A 17,755-nucleotide genomic window follows, 5' to 3' on the forward strand; every position below is an offset into this window, starting at 1 on the left:
TTGTCCTGTTGGAACAGCAAGTTCCCTTGCCGGTCTAGGAATGGTAGAACAATGGGTTCGATGACGGTTTGGATGTACCGTGCACTATTCAGTGTCCCCTCGATGGTCACCAGAGGTGTACGGCCAGTGTAGGAGATCGCTCCCCACACCATGATGCCGGGTGTTGGCCCTGTGTGCCTCGGTCGTATGCAGTCCTGTTTGTGGCGCTCACCTGCACGGCGCCAAACACGCATACGACCATCATTGGCACCAAGGCAGAAGCGACTCTCATCGCTGAAGACGACACGTCTCCATTCGTCCCTCCATTCACGCCTGTTGCCACACCACTGGAGGCGGGCTGCACGATGTTGGGGTGTGAGCGGAAGACGGCCTAACGGTGTGCGGGACCGTAGCCCAGCTTCATGAAGACGGTTGCGAATGGTCCTCGCCGATACCCCAGGAGCAACAGTGTCCCTAATTTGCTGGGAAGTGGCGGTGCGGTCCCCTATGGCACTGCGTAGGATCCTACGGTCTTGGCGTGCATCCGTGCGTCGCTGCGGTCCGGTCCCAGGTCGACGGGCACGTGCACCTTCCGCCGACCACTGGCGACAACATCGATGTACTGTGGAGACCTCACGCCCCACGTGTTGAGCAATTTGGTGGTACGTCCACCCGGCTTCCCGCATGCCCACTATACGCCCTCGCTGAAAGTCCGTCAACTGCACATACGGTTCACGTCCACGCTGTCGCGGCATGCTACCAGTGTTAAAGACTGTGATGGAGCTCTGTATGCCACGGCAAACTGGCTGACACTGACGGCGGCGGTGCACAAATGCTGCGCAGCTAGCGCCATTTGACGGCCAACACCGCGGTTCCTGGTGTGTCCGCTGTGCCGTGCGTGTGATCATTGCTTGTACAGCCCTCTCGCAGTGTCCGGAGCAAGTATGGTGGGTCTGACACACCGGTGTCAATGTGTTCTTTTTTCCATTTCCAGGAGTGTATGTTCCACGACTTGGAAAATATTTTGGAGCTTTCCACTTCAGGTTCAGCCATCTCTTGGTCCTGAGAATAATTTGAGTGAGACAAATTTCCTAGAGGGCAGTAAATTTGGGAACCTTATTACAAATACTTTAAAGATTTACTGATAAAATTTTGACATTCTGAATGTGGTCTGATTTCACTATCTGAGTGTCAACTAGCGAGAGCTGCTGCTTTTGTGTAGTGCACCCCTGACCTATCAAGAGGAGTCTTACAACTCTCCGCCCGATAATGAAGGTCCAGAAATCTGCAGCGAAGACCATCACAGAGTCAATAAATCATTTGGTTGAGACCCTTCACTCTGCTGTAAACCATGGGACCCCCAATTAATTCTTTGAACAAGGCTGTGAATTGTGAGCTCTGCTTGCATCCCTTGCATGAGGCCAGTGGACTTTATCATTCCCACTAGCCACCCATATGAACTGAGGATGACGTTGGAACCCAAGCGACAGGCATCATTGGTGCCAATGTGAGTCACAACATGCCGACAGCTGCACTCGGCACACTTGATAGTCACATGCGAAGCTTCCCCCACATCTTGGATGAGGCCTACCAGAAGACTTACAAATTGCACCGTGACAAGAACAGTGACACAACTCAGAAATGCAATACTTGAGAAAAATTGATTATATATCCATATTACTGTTGTGTAAAACATAATGGGATTAACTATCAAAAATTCTTATGTGAAATCAAAAGGAAAGCTTACGCAATTTCACTGTAAGTTTTATAGACTTCTTTAAGTTTATTTTTCTCAGGTATTGTGTTTTGGGTTTTGTCACTGTTCTTGCCGCCATGCGGTATATAAGAGGCATTCAAAAAGAAACAAGCTGGAGGCATAATTACAGAAACAAGTATCTGTATGTTAGAAGTATTGACTTGTTCCACTGTGACACAAGGCAGTGAATGGCTGTCTCATAAAATTCCCTGGACTGCCATGTTAACCAGTTCCACACATACAGCTGGACATTGTCGTCTGAGGTGAATCGTTTGCCCCTCAGAGCCCTTTTAAGGTGACCAAAAATGGCATAATCGCAGCGAGAGAGAAACAGACTGTATGGAGGGTGGCCAAGAACCTTTCATTTGAATGTCTGCAGGAGTGCTGTGACTGTGTTGGCCATATGAGGCTTTGTATTGTCGTGGAGCAGAATGACCTCACATGTGAGATTTCCTGGTCGTTTTGATTTGATCACTTGGCGAAGGGTGGTCAAGGTTTGTGAGTAATGTTGGGTATTCACTGTTGTACCATGCTGCAGGAAGTGAATCAGAAGGGGACCGTTTTGGTCAAAGAAGAATGTCAGAATAGTGGCAAACGATTGACCTCAGATGACGACGTCCAGCTGTAAGTGCGGAACTGGTTCACATCCCAGCCTTGGGAATTTTATGAGAGCCATTCACTGCCTTGTGTCACAGTGAGACGAGTGTCTCAACAGCCAGGGTCAATACCTCTGATATACAGGTTCTGGTTTCTGTAATTATGCTTCCAGCTCGTTTCTTTTTGAACGCCCTGTATAATAATGGGCATAAATTTGAGGCCATAAGTATATAAGGAACGAATTGCTGACCAAAACAAAGAAAAGATAACATTGATGGAAAGATAAATATGGCAAAGAACAGGCAGAAAAGAACAGAAATCAAATAGTCTTTAGGAAGCAAGGTAGGTTGGAGAAATGCCGGTCATCTAAGAGTAATAAGAGAAAGAAAGAATGCTTATATACTATGAAAAGAAATAAATCATGTCTAGGGAGGAGAAAAGTGCCAGAGAAGCAAAATACAAGGAAAAAGATAATACTTAATGAGATTATGGAAAATTAAAATGAATTAACTACAGGTAACCAAGCGGGCCAATGGAAACAAAGCTTTCAGTGCATAGGAGACAGTGTGAGCAGAAGCAAAAGAAAATACTCTGACTTAAAATAAGGAGTCATTGCAAAAAATACTGCAAGTCTGTTTTGAAACAAGGAAAGAATAAAATGTTGTGCTCCCTCCCCAGATGTGACTGTAGTTTGCTTATTTCAGTGAACCTGTTGCACAAAACTCTTAAAACTCTGTAGAGCTTAAATATTGTTGCAAGAAACACAACACAAATTAGTCCAAAAATTTAGGAACCATTGACTTGGTCTAAAGTATTCTACTGTTAAATGATGCTACTGCAGTAAAAAAAAAACTGTGTTTGATTAGACTTTGTAAATGCATCTTTCTACTACATGAAACCATTCTGACAGAAAGAAAAGCTTTCTGTTTGTTATATTTACTCGTAAAATTTGTTGAGTCTATTTACATTACATTGAGTGCAATGCCTGGTGCGGCAATTGGGGGGTTGGGATATACTACACATGGTGTACACCTGAATAGGAGAGGGAAAGATAGGTCGTCTTAGCTTCTTGCCAATAATATACATGGAGCCACCACCAAACAAAGCAAAATCCCAGGTATTGTAAGTGTTATGGAGGTGCCCTTTTTAGGTTAGATTCTGGATTCAGACAGTCAGTTTGGAAAGACGTCAGAATAACACAAGAGCCCCACATAATGCTTAAGAAGGCACAGAAAAGTAAGGTTAGCTTATTTCATCAAAATATTAGAGCATTGAGTAATAAGATAGAAGAGTTTCTTCTCTGTTTGGGAAATTTAGAGAGCTCTAACCACAGGGTTAGACAAGTTACATATGAAAGATTACACTTACTCGTGTAGAATTAAAGCAATAAAATGAGGAGTTGTTACATATATTAAGACAGAACACAAGTTCAAAAACATGGAGGCACGTAGATTTTGTAGTGATCAGCACGTAGAAGTCTTGTCTTGTGAATTAATGCAGGAAAATAGTTCACTTTTAATTGTAATGGTATATAGATCCCATTGGGAAACTTGGAACTGTTTATGAGTAATCTGGATTCCTTACTGTGCTGTCTGTCAGACAGGATAATGCAATAAGTAGTCTGTGGGGATTTCAGTTTAGTATTTCTAAAGGATTCTGATGGGAAAAATGATCTCCAAACCTTATTTGGTCCCTACAATTTGATCTCATTAATTAACTTCCCAACATGGGTGGGTGAAGATAGTAGAACCATGATTGACAATGCTTTCTTTGGTGAAGCTTTTTTTTTTTTTAAAAAAAAAAACCATATCCAGTAAAAAATGCTCTCTTAAATCATGATGCACAGTTAGTTCGACTGAAATTTAACCTATTATATGATAAATTTATACAATTATTTGGAAATAGCTATCCGCATAAGCTAATCCTAAATGACATTAAACAGGCATGTGGAAAACCATGGATCACTAGAGGCATTGAAGTATATTTTAAAAGGCAAAAGGAAATGCCTATGTTGGCAAGAACAAATAGAGATACTGTAATAGTTGTACATACAAAAAATACTCAAAATTGCTAAGAAAGATTATTAAAAAATAAAAGAACATGCACAATATGCTAGAAATCAGTAATTCTGACAACAGACTTAAGGCTGTATGGAATGTAAGGAAACAAGAGACATGAAAACCAACCACAGAATAAGATAACATCATTTTAAACTTAATGGAAAGGCTATAAATGATGTGTCACAAGTAGCAAATGCATTTAATAATCGTTTCATAAATATAGCAGGAAGTATAGGCGTAAACAGTTCAAGACAGAAATCGTAGCTGTATGTTGAAAAAGTAACTCCATAAAATTCAGTCTTAAAAGTGTATCACCAACATCTCCTTCTGAAATCAAGAAAATTATAAGTTCTTTCAAAATTTAAATCTTGTCAGGTTTGTATGGTGTCTTCAATAGAGTACTAAAGATTTGTTCCCATATAATAAGCCCGGTATTAACTGAAATATGTAATGTGATATGATAGATGTCAATTGCTATTCACAATATACATAAATGACCTGGTGGATGACATCGGAAGTTCACTGAGGCTTTTTGCAGATAATGCTGTGGTGTATCGAGAGGTTGCAACAATGGAAAATTGTACTGAAATGCAGGAGGATCTGCAGCGAATTGACACATGGTGCACGGAATGGCAATTGAATCTCAATGTAGACAAGTGTAATGTGATGCGAATACATAGAAAGATAGGTCCCTTATCATTTAGCTACAAAATAGCAGCTCAGCAACTGGAAGCAGTTAATTCCATAAATTATCTGGGAGTACGCATTAGGAGTGATTTAAAATGGAATGATCATATAAAGTTGATCGTCGGTAAAGCAGATGCCAGACTGAGATTCATTGGAAGAATCCTAAGGAAATGCAGTCCGACAACAAAGGAAGTAGGTTACAGTACGCTTGTTCGCCCACTGCTTGAATACTGCTCAGCAATGTGGGATCCGTACCAGATAGGGTTGATAGAAGAGATAGAGAAGATCCAACGGAGAGCAGTGCGCTTCGTTACAGGATCATTTAGTAATCGCGAAAGCGTTACGGAGATGATAGATAAACTCCAGTGGAAAACTCTGCAGGAGAGACGCTCATAGCTCGGTACGGGCTTTTGTTAGTTTCGAGAACATACCTTCACCGAAGAGTCAAGCAGTATATTGCTCCCTCCTACGTATATCTCGCGAAGAGACCATGAGGATAAAATCAGAGAGATTAGAGCCCACACAGAAGCATAACGACAATCCTTCTTTCCACGTACAATACGAGACTGGAATAGAAGGGAGAACCGATAGAGGTACTCAGGAGAACCAATAGAGGTAGTCAGGGTACCCTCCGCCACACACCGTCAGGTGGCTTGCGGAGTATGGATGTAGATGTAGATGTAGATAACTACCGACCTGTTCCACTGCTGATGTCATTTTCCAAAATTCTCTAGAATAGTATGTCACCTGAGCAACAGTGATATCCTCAGCAAATCACAGTTTGGATTTCAGAAGGGTTACTCTACTGAGAATGCCATTTACATGTTTACTCACCAAATTTTAAAAGCATTAAATAATAAAATAGTGCTAGTTGGTATTTTTGTGACCTATCTAAGGCATTTGATTGTGTGAATTACAGTATTCTCCTAGAAAAAATGGTTCAAATGGCCCAAAGCACTATGGGACTTAACAGTGGAGGCCATCAGTCCCATAAACTTAGAACTACTAAAACCTAACTAACCTACGGACATCACACACATCCTTTCCCCAGGCAGGATTCGAACCTGTGACTGTAGTAGCCGCATGGTTCCCTACTGAAGTGCCTAGAACTGCTCGGCCACCACAGCTGGCTAAAATTGACATTTTATGTGGTTGATCGTATAGCCAGCCAATAGATAATGGCATATCGAACCAAAAGAATTAGTTAGTAAACCAGTTATTAAATAAACCAATATAGTCTGGGGCCATTATATTGACTGTAGAGAAATAATGTATGGGGCTCCCCAAGGCTCAGGCTTAGGTTCATTGCTGTTCTTCGTGTATGTAAACCATCTTCAATCTAGTATAAAAGGAGGAGAATTAGTTCTTTTTGCAGATGATGCTAGTATTGTAATCATTGTAAGCATATATAAAACAACAGAAGAAATGGTACACATTGTTCTTTGAAGTATCATTGGCTGGTTTTCTGTGAATGGTCGCAACCTCAGTTTTAAAAAGGTACAACATATTCGGTTCTGCACATCTAGGGGTACTACACCAATGATGGTGTAACACAGTGTGAGGAAATAATAAATATGTTGGAAACTTCAAAATTTGTAGGCTTCCATATTGATGAGAATTTAAATTGGAAAAATAAACTGAGAAAGTTTCTCCTTGACAACTCCTATTCCCTAGAAGAATTTCTATTATTGTTGTGTAAAAGGTGGTGGGTAGGATTTACTAACTCATATTGTATATTTTAAAAATCTTATAAATGTTCAGTGTGTAGCTGTATTTATAAATAAATTGGTGATGTGAATGTAAAATGACTCAGTTCACATCATTGTGATTTATCATGGAAAATGATCTATAGAACATGAAACAAACTTAAAATGTCAGACATGCTGAAGTCTTTTTTTTTCCAAAACTTCATTTATGCCTTACTTAATATATATTTGTGTACTGTTACCCTTTCCCTTCATTGCTTCAGTGTGTTAGAGTTGTCCATTAGCTTGTAAATGTGTACACTGGACGAAAATAAGATGGCGAGAACATTTTATTTGAATTGAATGTGGTTGTGGTTACCAGATGTATTGGGATACTCCATCCTTATAGTATGAAGAACTGAATGATCCTAAATATTCATGACATTATTAGTGTACAAGATCCACTACAATGAAGACATTAACATTCACTGTGGATGACCCACTAGTCAACTGTAGCTACTTTTTCAGCTGAATCAGCAGAAAATGCTGGGAACAAGTCAGAAACATTAAGCAAACCTTCAGTGACTAGCATAATATTAAAAGTTGTTAAGGGAATTTTAAATGTAACTAACACGACAATGAGACAGTCTTTGGTTCCATGGCATATGAAAACATAAGACACTACCACAGGTTCTTATGTTGAGGTCTCTTGATAGGGTATAATTGCCTTAACTGGGCTTGAAAAGTCGGTATTTCTTATTTGAAACGACTTCTTATGCTTTGTTGTGGGAAGCATGGATGCTGTGAGCCTTTTTGTGTATGAGGCACTGTACAAGTTGGTTGTGACTGATTGCACTTGTGGGGAGGTATTTTTTGTGGCATTTGCGGGATCCATTGAGCTAGCAGCTGATAGTGCACCACTCATATACAATGTATATCCATTCGTATACTAATAAGAAGAAATAAATTATCAAATAGAATGATGAGAGTTCATAGGAGAAGGAATGACCAAGCTTGATTTGATTAATGATTCTGAAAAATTTCTGGTAAGAGCTTGGCCATCTACTTTGTTTGATTTGGGCCTAGCCGTACATTTGGAAGATGTAGACGCACCTATTCACAACGAAGAAATGTTCTTCTTAAAATGGATGGATGTCCAAATGACATTCCTCAGTATTTACCCCAGAGATTTATCACCCGTTTAATACGTCAGTATAACAGTGAACTTCTCTGATACATGGAGGAAGTGTGTATGTTCTACAGTGTTAAGTATAAATAATGCAACTTCCCTTCTATGAATGTCATTGATATAATGGAACTCTTCTTATTCTTATAGAAATAAGCCTCACATTAACCATTTTTACTTTAACCATTTAAGGATCATTGCTAATGCCAGGCACAAGAGTAATTAATTTTACCAATAAACCATAACTGACCGAAAATGTTTCTCAAATAATCAATGTGCACAGTTGCTTCCAGAATGTAAATGAAATTTATATGACAAAATACTATTCTGCTTTCCTTATAATGTAAATTATTTAACATAAGTGATGATAAATTGATTTCATGGCTTTGTTATTGTTGTGGATAAATGGAACAATACTGTAATTTACAAGTTATGTTCCTGTCAGTTTCAGGATAGGAATAAACTTACTTGTGTGTGACCGACAATTGGTCAGAATTGTTTTATTTTAACCACTCCCAAAAATTTAAAAATCTGCCAATAAAACAGTAAAACCAACTACATTTAATTATTAAAATTTAATTAACATAACGAATGTTACATAGTTAGCCTTAAACAAATGAAGGAGAGCCATCGTCTTTATTGAAGGCAGCTATTTACTGTAACAAGAATTTATTTTATTAATGTTGTGTTTTAACTTTTATTGCAATATAAAAACACAGCTAAATAACATTTACACTTCCAGAAAAATACTTTCAAGTTGATGTAGAAATGTAAGGACTGTAAAGTACAATTTGTCAGTTTTTGTAAGTGTTGCTAATTTCTCGCATGTTTTGTCTCCTAAATTATTTATTAATTTTGACCAAACAAGCCTGTAGGTGGAGAAGATTCTCTCAATGGATGCAGTGGTGGCAGGGCAAGAAAAGAGGCAATAATAAAAAGTAGCTGTAAGACTGGGTTATTTGTTTGAAAAAATTTATAATAGGAGTTTAAATTGAATTATTTAATTGTCAGTATGAAAAAAAAACAGTACCCATTTTTCCCACTACGTTGGTGTTTCACATACCTGGATTTTTCTCAACCATGCAATAAGGGTATTTGACTCTTTTCTGGAAATTGTCTTAAATGATTAATTATGACATTCTGTGCTCCTAACATGCTTTTTTTTCCTTTTTGAATGTCAGTATTCTTTTATGAAAATGGAAATGAAATTCAAATAATTTAAACACCTGCTAAAACGCTCCATTCAAGTCGTGATGCCTGTGACATCACTGGCTAGCTCACTGCTCCTGCTGTCATAATGCTAATTAACAGTGATGTTTTGTTTTGAAATTTGTAAATTTGTGTTTTGGGGGGGAAATGGGTTACAAAAATAGTATGTAGTATCATACTGTACAAATAAATCTATAAAAATTCCTGAAAAGTTGTTTTTGAGTGCTCATGAGAATAAGAAGATACGTAAAATGTGGTTGCGCTGTACTAGCGAATTGCCGCCATGTTGACACACAAGTTCACTAACTTAATTAAAAATGTCTGGCACTGTGAAGTTAACATTAACTTATCTCAAAGATATGCACTCACACTGTTACTACGAAGGATAGTGTCATTCAACAAAATTAAACTCTTAGTGAAAATTGTCGTTTTACCTGACTACACTTTAATTATTCCGTAGCTCAGTTTTTAGAATGGTAACCCATTAAATGTTATAAGACAACGTTCATAGACCACTGGTTGGAATCTGACCCAAAAGAACATTTTAACTTATTTGTAAAACGACTCGACAGTCCTCTCATATGAAAACAAAATCACAATTACAAAACTTCACCACACGTATCAGAAACAGGATATTATTGTTTTTTCCTTGCTGTTTACATGCACATGCATTTGCAATCGCTGTCCACACACATCATGTTCAACAAGATATTTTCTAGTTAATTTAACCACACACTTTTTACTTTATTAGAATCAATGTTTTTATCTTCATACTGTTTAGTTAGGGTCCTTATTGTTTAAACTTTTGAGGTTTCATCATGTTACATACAGATGAAGTAAACCCGCTTCAGAAGCTAACATTAGTTTACACTCACAAACATCAGAACCTTTACATTTGTGTCACTTGCGTGTTGTACACGCTTTGTATCTGTCTGTATATCCACATAGTCCTACACCTCGTTGCACTGTGGACGTCTGGTGATATCTGCACTACTAGTAATGCTTTCCAAAACGTGATGTTTGGTCCCAAAGTAAATGCACTTATCCTCTGTTGTCCATTTCGCAGACTTGGACTAATGTGAAACTATATATGTTACATCCAATGATTGAAACTACTACTTCAATCAGTTCTTGCTAACATTATTTTCATACAGGGTGAGGCAGTGAAATGGCACGATTTCGACTCTGGTTGACGGGTGCAGTGGGGGGTTATGGAAGTGGAGGAAATGACCTTGAGAATATAGACAGGTGGAAATTTCAGCAGTCATGAAGTGTTGATCAAGCGCGCAACGTGCGGTTGTCGTAAAAGCATATTATAAAAACACGGATTGTGTGGTTGGTGCCCAATACGCTTTCCATATTGAGTTTAATCTACCATCACGGTCTCCTGTGCTATCAAGGAAAGCTATCCTCTTGCGGATGAAAAACTTTGAAGCCACTGTAAGCATGGCGAAGAAAGTAGGTGGTAGTGAAAAAGCAATCCGGACCCCAGAGAATAATGATCGTGTGCACGATGTATTAGCACAAAGTCCTCAAAAATCAGCAAGGTGGCACAGCGCTGAACTTTGTCTCAGCAATCAATCAGTGAGACAGATCTTGAAGAATGACCTACACTATCATCCATACAAAATAGTGATAGTGCAAGCTCTAAAACCTAACAATTACAATCATCGCATAAACTTTTGCCAAGCGATGCTTAATGTTATCGGAAGAAATGGAGAAAGAGTGCAAAACTTATGGATGGGTGATGAAGCCCACTTTCACCTTAGTGGCTACGTCGGCAAGCTGAACTTCCGGTATTGGCCCGCAAATAACCCACGTGATTTTCACGAAAAACCTTTCCATTCTGAAAAAGCAACAGTTTGGTGTGCAGTATCTTCTTGTGGAGTTGTGGGACACTATTTTTTTTTAAGGTGTGCATGGTAACACAGTAACGGTAAACTCTGAACATTATTCAGTCATGTTGGCAACTTTTGGTCTGCCTGAAATTGTTCAGTATGATCCAGATGAAGAAACATTCTTCCAGCAAGATGGCGCAACAAGCCATACCGCTAATGTCTCAATCAATTTTCTTAAATTCGCATTTCTAGGATGGCTAATCAGCTAGAATGGTGATATCCCTTGGGCTGCCCGTTTGCCAGATTTGACCGCCCCATACTTATTTCTTTGGGGCTAAAAGAAGGGGGGGAAAAAGAGAGAGAGAGAGAGAGAGAGAGAGAGAGAGAGAGAGAGAGAGAGGCTCTAAACACTATGGGACGTAACATCTGAGGTCATCAGTCTCCTAGAACTTAGAACTACTTAAACTTAACTAACTTACGGACATCACACACATCCATGCATGAGGCAGGTTTCGAACCTGCGACTGTAACAGTTGCGTGGTTCAAGACTGAAGCTCTTAGAACCACTCGGCTACAGCAGACAGCTTTGGGGCTATGTGAAATGCAAAGTCTGCGAGGAAAATCCACCAAGAACAAAAGATGATCTGAAGGAGTGAATCTGGCAGGAAATTAAGAACATTACGTTGCAGATGCTATAGAACGTCATGGGCAGATTTAATCTTCGACAATGTGTGCAAAAACAAGGACGCCTCCTTACTGACACGATATTTAAAAAAGGATTGTTTTTAACATTAATTTACACTCGTGTACTTAAGATTCATGTTGAAGTAATTATACTCTTTTTGTAAATATATTATTGGTGATATTTTCAAAACTGTGCGGTTTCACTGCCTCACTCTGTATTTTGTGTAATAAAACTTTTAAAAATATAAGACCCTTCAGGGATTCAAACATGTGATCTCTTTCACTGCAGTCAAATGTGCTATCCGTTGCACTATGGAACACCTGATGGGTGCAGAAGCTCTACTAAGTGCCTTCTATACAGGAAATCAGTACTAAGATTTGCCGAGAATAATTTTGTTGTGTTGTGGTTCGTAGCTCATGACTGATAGTCCACAATCTACTTATAATATACGGACCCATTTGCAAAAGTTCTAAAGTTCCATAGTTTTGAGTGAGGTTAATGATGTTGCAGGGAGCAGCTGGGAAAAGAATGTCTGTTGTTGCACATATCACTGCTCTAAATCGGTGGAGCACCTACCTCTTTCCGTATGTGCTCATAACAGTAGCTCGTGAACATTTGACCAGTTTCACCGTTTTCAAGATACCCATTCACAGGCTTTGCCTAATAATAATAATAATCTGCCCTTTGTCAAAGTGGCATGTGTTTAAAATTGTTTTGGTAATAAGTTTGTCATATTGTACTAACTGAAATCAGATGCAGCATTGAGACACTGATTGAGGTCTTCTGAGAGAGACACTAGTTTTCATTACTTGAAAAGTAAAGCTTTGTACAGCTTGATTTGTGCTAAGATGCATTTTGTGCTACCAGCAATGTTGATTGGCCCAGTTCATTGATATTTTCACCACTGCAGTGATTTTTAGACTGCATTTTGGGTGGAGCAACAGCAGCATTCAAAATGAAGTCAATAAAATCTTTTCAAAATGTATTACTCCTGTTGAATACATGGTCAAGTCCAAAAGGTGTCTTGGCACAAATAAAGCTATATAAAAAGTTGCTGGTTGCTGTGTTTCTTCAAAATTCATTCAGTCCACAGCCACGGAGTTCAACCACGATTAACACAGACAAATTGACATTAATTTTTATTTTTTTGTATATAAGGTTAAGAACTGGTTAGTCATATTTAAATTTACACAGTAAATTTCTTGGAAGTTTGGCCAGTGATAAACAGAGACTGCGTGTCCCACAAGTATACATGCCTTCCATTCCTTCTAATTGGGTGTTCCGAGGACCAAGGTATTAACAGTAATGCAACTACAAGTATGATCTACTTATACTTCAAAGATGCGCCCTTCTCCTTTAAATACACAGAGAATGCATTGTGAAGGAGTCCAGCATGCTACACAAATAGGAATATGGTTTATACTGCAGCTCAAGAAGAAGTGACAGAATTTTACAATCCTACATATTACACAGCATAAATCATTGGCTGTTAAATCTTACTGTCGGTGAATTCAGTTTACTAAAATGAAAGTATATTCAACCAACACCTACAAAAATGGTTGAGTAATGGAAAGAGGATGAATACATTGAATGATATTTAAGAAGTCAGTGGCATAAAAATCTATATGATTTCAAAAGAACCATAACTACTCTGTATTTAGAGAATATTTACTACATGTCGAGTTAGTGTTATAAAGTGTTGGAGCAATAGCTACTTGTGCCGTATTATGAAGTATACAACTCATTATCAAAACAACTTGAATACCCATGTTTTTTAATAAATAATATTTATAAAACAGTGAGAATGATCTTTGTTTTTTGAGTAAAGGAAGTATATTTTGCGGTATATTAGGCAATAAATATTTGTCCAACCATCTGGTCAGAGAAGGGTGAAGGGAAATGGTTGTCCTTTCATACTTTCAACATAGGGAAATTGTTGGACTGTGTTTAGTTGGAACATGTTCACAACAACTTGCCAGTGCATTCAAAGTATTGAGAGAAAAAATGTCAGTGGTGGTAATGGCATACACACCTCATGGAAAAACAGCATCAGCCAGTGGTGATAATGGACGATAACCAAACCTTAGTGACAGGACTTGCTCAAGATTAAAGACAGGCTCAAAAAGTCACAAACTAACTTACAGTTAAATGATGTGAGAACTTTATTGACATTCAAACAATCTGTATCTGCAACACAAGACACACAGACTGAAGAAGAGCATGTCTGGGTAGTGATGTATACATGTCTGATCATAACCAAGGATGTATTATTACAAGGCTAGTAAGTACCAAGGTCATGCATCATAAAGAAAGAGAATAATATAGTGCAATAAGTCAAAAAGTTAACTTAGTGTGACAAGCTCAAAAGAAACTTGTCCACTGTACTGCCTTTTTTACCATTAAGCTTGTAGGTAGCAAAAGTTTAATGTTATTTTGTCAGTTACACTCTTTGTCTCAAAGGCTGAATTATAGCGAAGTCCTCATTTGAGACACCAGTACCCCAGTACCGCCAAACAGGGTGATTTTGGACGGTTTTGTTGTTATTTTGATCGTAACTTTCGTATATATTGTTAGATTAAATTGATTGTTATGGAAGTGGTTGGGTATATGTGTAACGAATAAAATATCCCAGAACTAGAAAGTGTATGTGTAGGTATATTTATATGAGGTAGTTACTTAAAGTGTTTGAAGTCACCCTATGAGTTGGGGTGATCTCGGACATATGTGTGTTTTAAATCTCTGTCTGAAGTTACAATAAATAGAGGGTGAATTCGGACAATTACTGCCTTTTTTTAAAAAATTCCACCTGCTTTTTATTTGATTTTGGTGACATTTTACACATTTTAAGGTAGTCCTTTGTTACGAATAAGTGATACGGAATGATGGTTTCATCATAATTGATCGTGTTGCTAGGTGGGAGATTTTCCAGCTTTGCCTTGGTGTTGGAGAAAAACATCTTAACAGTCTCTTTGTTCACTTGTGCACGAGCTCGTTTAATATTTCCGCGTAAGCGAATGGAAATATCTTCTGACTTTTTGAAGAATAAATGCACCCATACTTCTCTTGGCAAATTATTATGAAATTTCTTCTCTTGTTGGCCAGGTTTATCAAGGTAGCCTTTAATTAAATATCTAATACCCAATTTAGTGAAGGGAAATTGCCAATGTGCAGCCCTCAAGATACCTTTCTTCAACATTTTCTCTTCTTCTTTATTTAGCACTGGCTGTCCTCCTTTTTTTTTTTTCTTCCTGCACTTTATTTTGTAGGGTTGATTATACCATACAAATGACACGCTTTTCTGTACGATAATTTACCACTCTGAATATCACGAACAGCTTTATCTAAAAGTTCTGGGTCAGAATTACACCGTACTGTAGCACCTCTCCTGCTGTTATATGTTCTTGGCATTGTTCGAAATCACGCCACACAGTTTTACAAAAACCATCGTTATTTTATAACCTAGCATAAGAAACTCGACAAACTTGTACAGAAATTGTCTCAGTGCTGTTAGCCACGGAGCGCATCGACAATTACGGTTACAATAACTTCCCGCTTGACGCAACAATAGAAAGTTTCCACTTTACGATAATGCGTGGATTTTTAACACTGAGACTGTTCGTCAATTTTTCATGTAGGGAAACAAGTGATGCAAAATAAAAGTTATGGAAAGCGATAACTGCAATCTTGCGCTTAAAATAACTGGCACACAGACGTTAAAATAAGTAACTCTTCGTTTTTATGCAGTGGCAAAGAGCAAATAAGCCATACTGTCCGATTTCGCCCCGGTGTCCGAAATCACCTTGTTTGACGGTACATACTGCCAAGTTTCTCTAGGTGTGTCTTGATGGATTTCCAGAGTCTTTCCTTGACCACCCAGTCTCCTCCTTTGGATATTGTGCAGCATTTGTGGCCAGTTTTTGATCAGAGAAGCCAGTCAAGGCTCCCTCCATTATTATTGCTGGTGGAACTAAATGCCTCATTGTTCATTCAGAATCTGACGTATATAAAATTAATGTGAGAACAGTATGTGCCTATTTTGTGTTTAATTGTAGCTGTATGAGCGGCTAAATGCCATACTTCTCATATTTGAGGGGTTATCAGCATTTTGATAACCATAGGTAGTGTTGCACATGTTGCAGTCAAGACATACTGTTCTACATGATTATGAACATTTCAGTTCACATTATCAACAAGAGTTTCTTGATGCATGTTGCTTACAAATAGTTGGGTTCCTCCTCCTGGCAGATATCACAGTACTCTTATGCAATATTATTTTATTCATAGCTGTTATTTTTCAGCAAATGTAGCATATATTTCAGAATAAAATTCAGTCATCAGTTGCACAGATATTTTTATTTCGGTTCACTGGTTTCAACAAATGAGTTGTCTTAGAAGCCTACAAAATGATATACCTTAGTTATACTTTTTATATATGCTCCTTGCTCGTGGCACAACAGCTGAATATGTCCACAGATGTGGTTCATTTACTGTAAATTATCAATCTGTTTTTACAGTAATCACAGACAGTATGTACATTTTTGAACATATCATGGTATAATGAATCTGTGAAGAAGTTGACATCTGCTATACCTATACTAGGTTAGTTTCTGTAATATGTTTCTTATACTTTACATAAATGTATAGCCCTCTGTTGATTTATAATATCCAAATTTTGTAGGCTTCTGAAGATGACAGATTAATTTGTCAAAACTGGTAAAGCAAAATAAAAATAGCTGTGCAGCTGACGACAGAATTTTATTCTGAAGTCTTGTATGGTAACGAAATTGTGTCACTGTGATGTAGTTTGTCAGAAGACTGCATAGTATTAGTGTGCATAAGTTTTATGCTGTGACCAGCAGTCCCTTTTCTTGTGTTGTGTATCTTGCAGAGATCTACATGCTCACAGACTAAAGCCTAAAAAATTCTGTTGTATCATGAATGTGAACAAAATGAACATCTTTGTGAAGTACGAGATAAATGGTAATAATACAGCTATTCTGCAAGTTGTAATCTAGTCATCATGTCTACTTACATAAATTAAAATTTTCTTGTTGCTGCAAGCACTCATTTTGCAAGTCCTTTGTTAGACTTCAAAATGTGAATGTCCCAGTGCATGGAACTCGTATTATTTGAAAGGTTGTAAGTAAAGAATCTATGTATTTTCCCTTACTAACATTTCCTATGAAAATTCTTTGCTTTATGGAAGCAAATGTGTTTCATCTTGAAAGGTGTCTTAGCTATTGAACTAATGGGAATCGTGTCTGGGAGGGACTTGGCAGCAGTTGAAACCTTTGTTAGGTATTCCACATGAAATGCTGTGAAGTATACGGGAGGGGGATTATTTACACTGCATTATATTAAATTCATCTAATTGTATCCAAATTTCGAGAAAGTTATATAAATTTGGAATGTTTGTTGCATTTTTATTTATTTATTTATTTATTATTTTTTATTTCAGATGTGTGATCTGTATGGTGGAATTTAATGTGAATGACCCAGTACGATACCTGCCATGTATGCATATTTATCATGTTCAGTGCATTGACGATTGGTTAATGAGGAGTTTCACGTGTCCTTCATGTATGGAGCCTGTGGATGCAGCATTACTGACAAGTTATGAAACGAATAATTAATATTTATGTTTCTCTTGCTCAGAGCAGTGCTCTGTCTTGGAACTCTTTAGGGATGCTGCACCTCTGATGAAGAGGTGACTCCACAAGACTGACTGTTTTATTGTTTTTACAAGCATAAAGCAGATTTGAAATTTAGAACTGTGCTGTGATGTGAATATGAGGTAGTGCTAAGAAAGTTAATAATCAGGGTACTGATAATGTCTTTATACACAAGTATTCTGTTGCTTTCCTTCAGATCAATAGTTGGCTTATACATAATTAATAATGATAAATATGAATAATCATAATAATCATAACAATAATAATTATATTTTCACATTTTATGGTTATAAGTAAAAAAATTGGTAACTTATATGTGAAATCAGAAAAATACAGAATTATGTCTGGTACATTTAGTGAAATAACAGGAGGTTCTAATACAGTTTTATGCTTGGACAAAA

General features: G+C 37.8%; 1 protein-coding gene across 2 annotated transcripts in view; it reads left to right on the plus strand.

Moving 5' to 3' along the window:
* LOC126299460 (RING finger protein 11) overlaps positions 1-17,442 on the plus strand; it is a 38,255-nt gene extending 20,813 nt beyond the window's left edge. For both annotated transcript variants that reach the window (XM_049991379.1, XM_049991380.1), the window contains one exon: positions 17,141-17,442. In XM_049991379.1, the coding sequence (XP_049847336.1) occupies positions 17,141-17,315 (175 nt within the window). In that variant the 3' untranslated portion in view covers positions 17,316-17,442. The remainder of the gene's footprint in view (positions 1-17,140) is intronic.
* The last annotated feature ends 313 nt before the right edge of the window (positions 17,443-17,755 follow it).

Source organism: Schistocerca gregaria, chromosome X (genome assembly GCF_023897955.1).
Source record: "Schistocerca gregaria isolate iqSchGreg1 chromosome X, iqSchGreg1.2, whole genome shotgun sequence".
NCBI classification, from domain to species: Eukaryota; Metazoa; Arthropoda; class Insecta; order Orthoptera; family Acrididae; genus Schistocerca; species Schistocerca gregaria.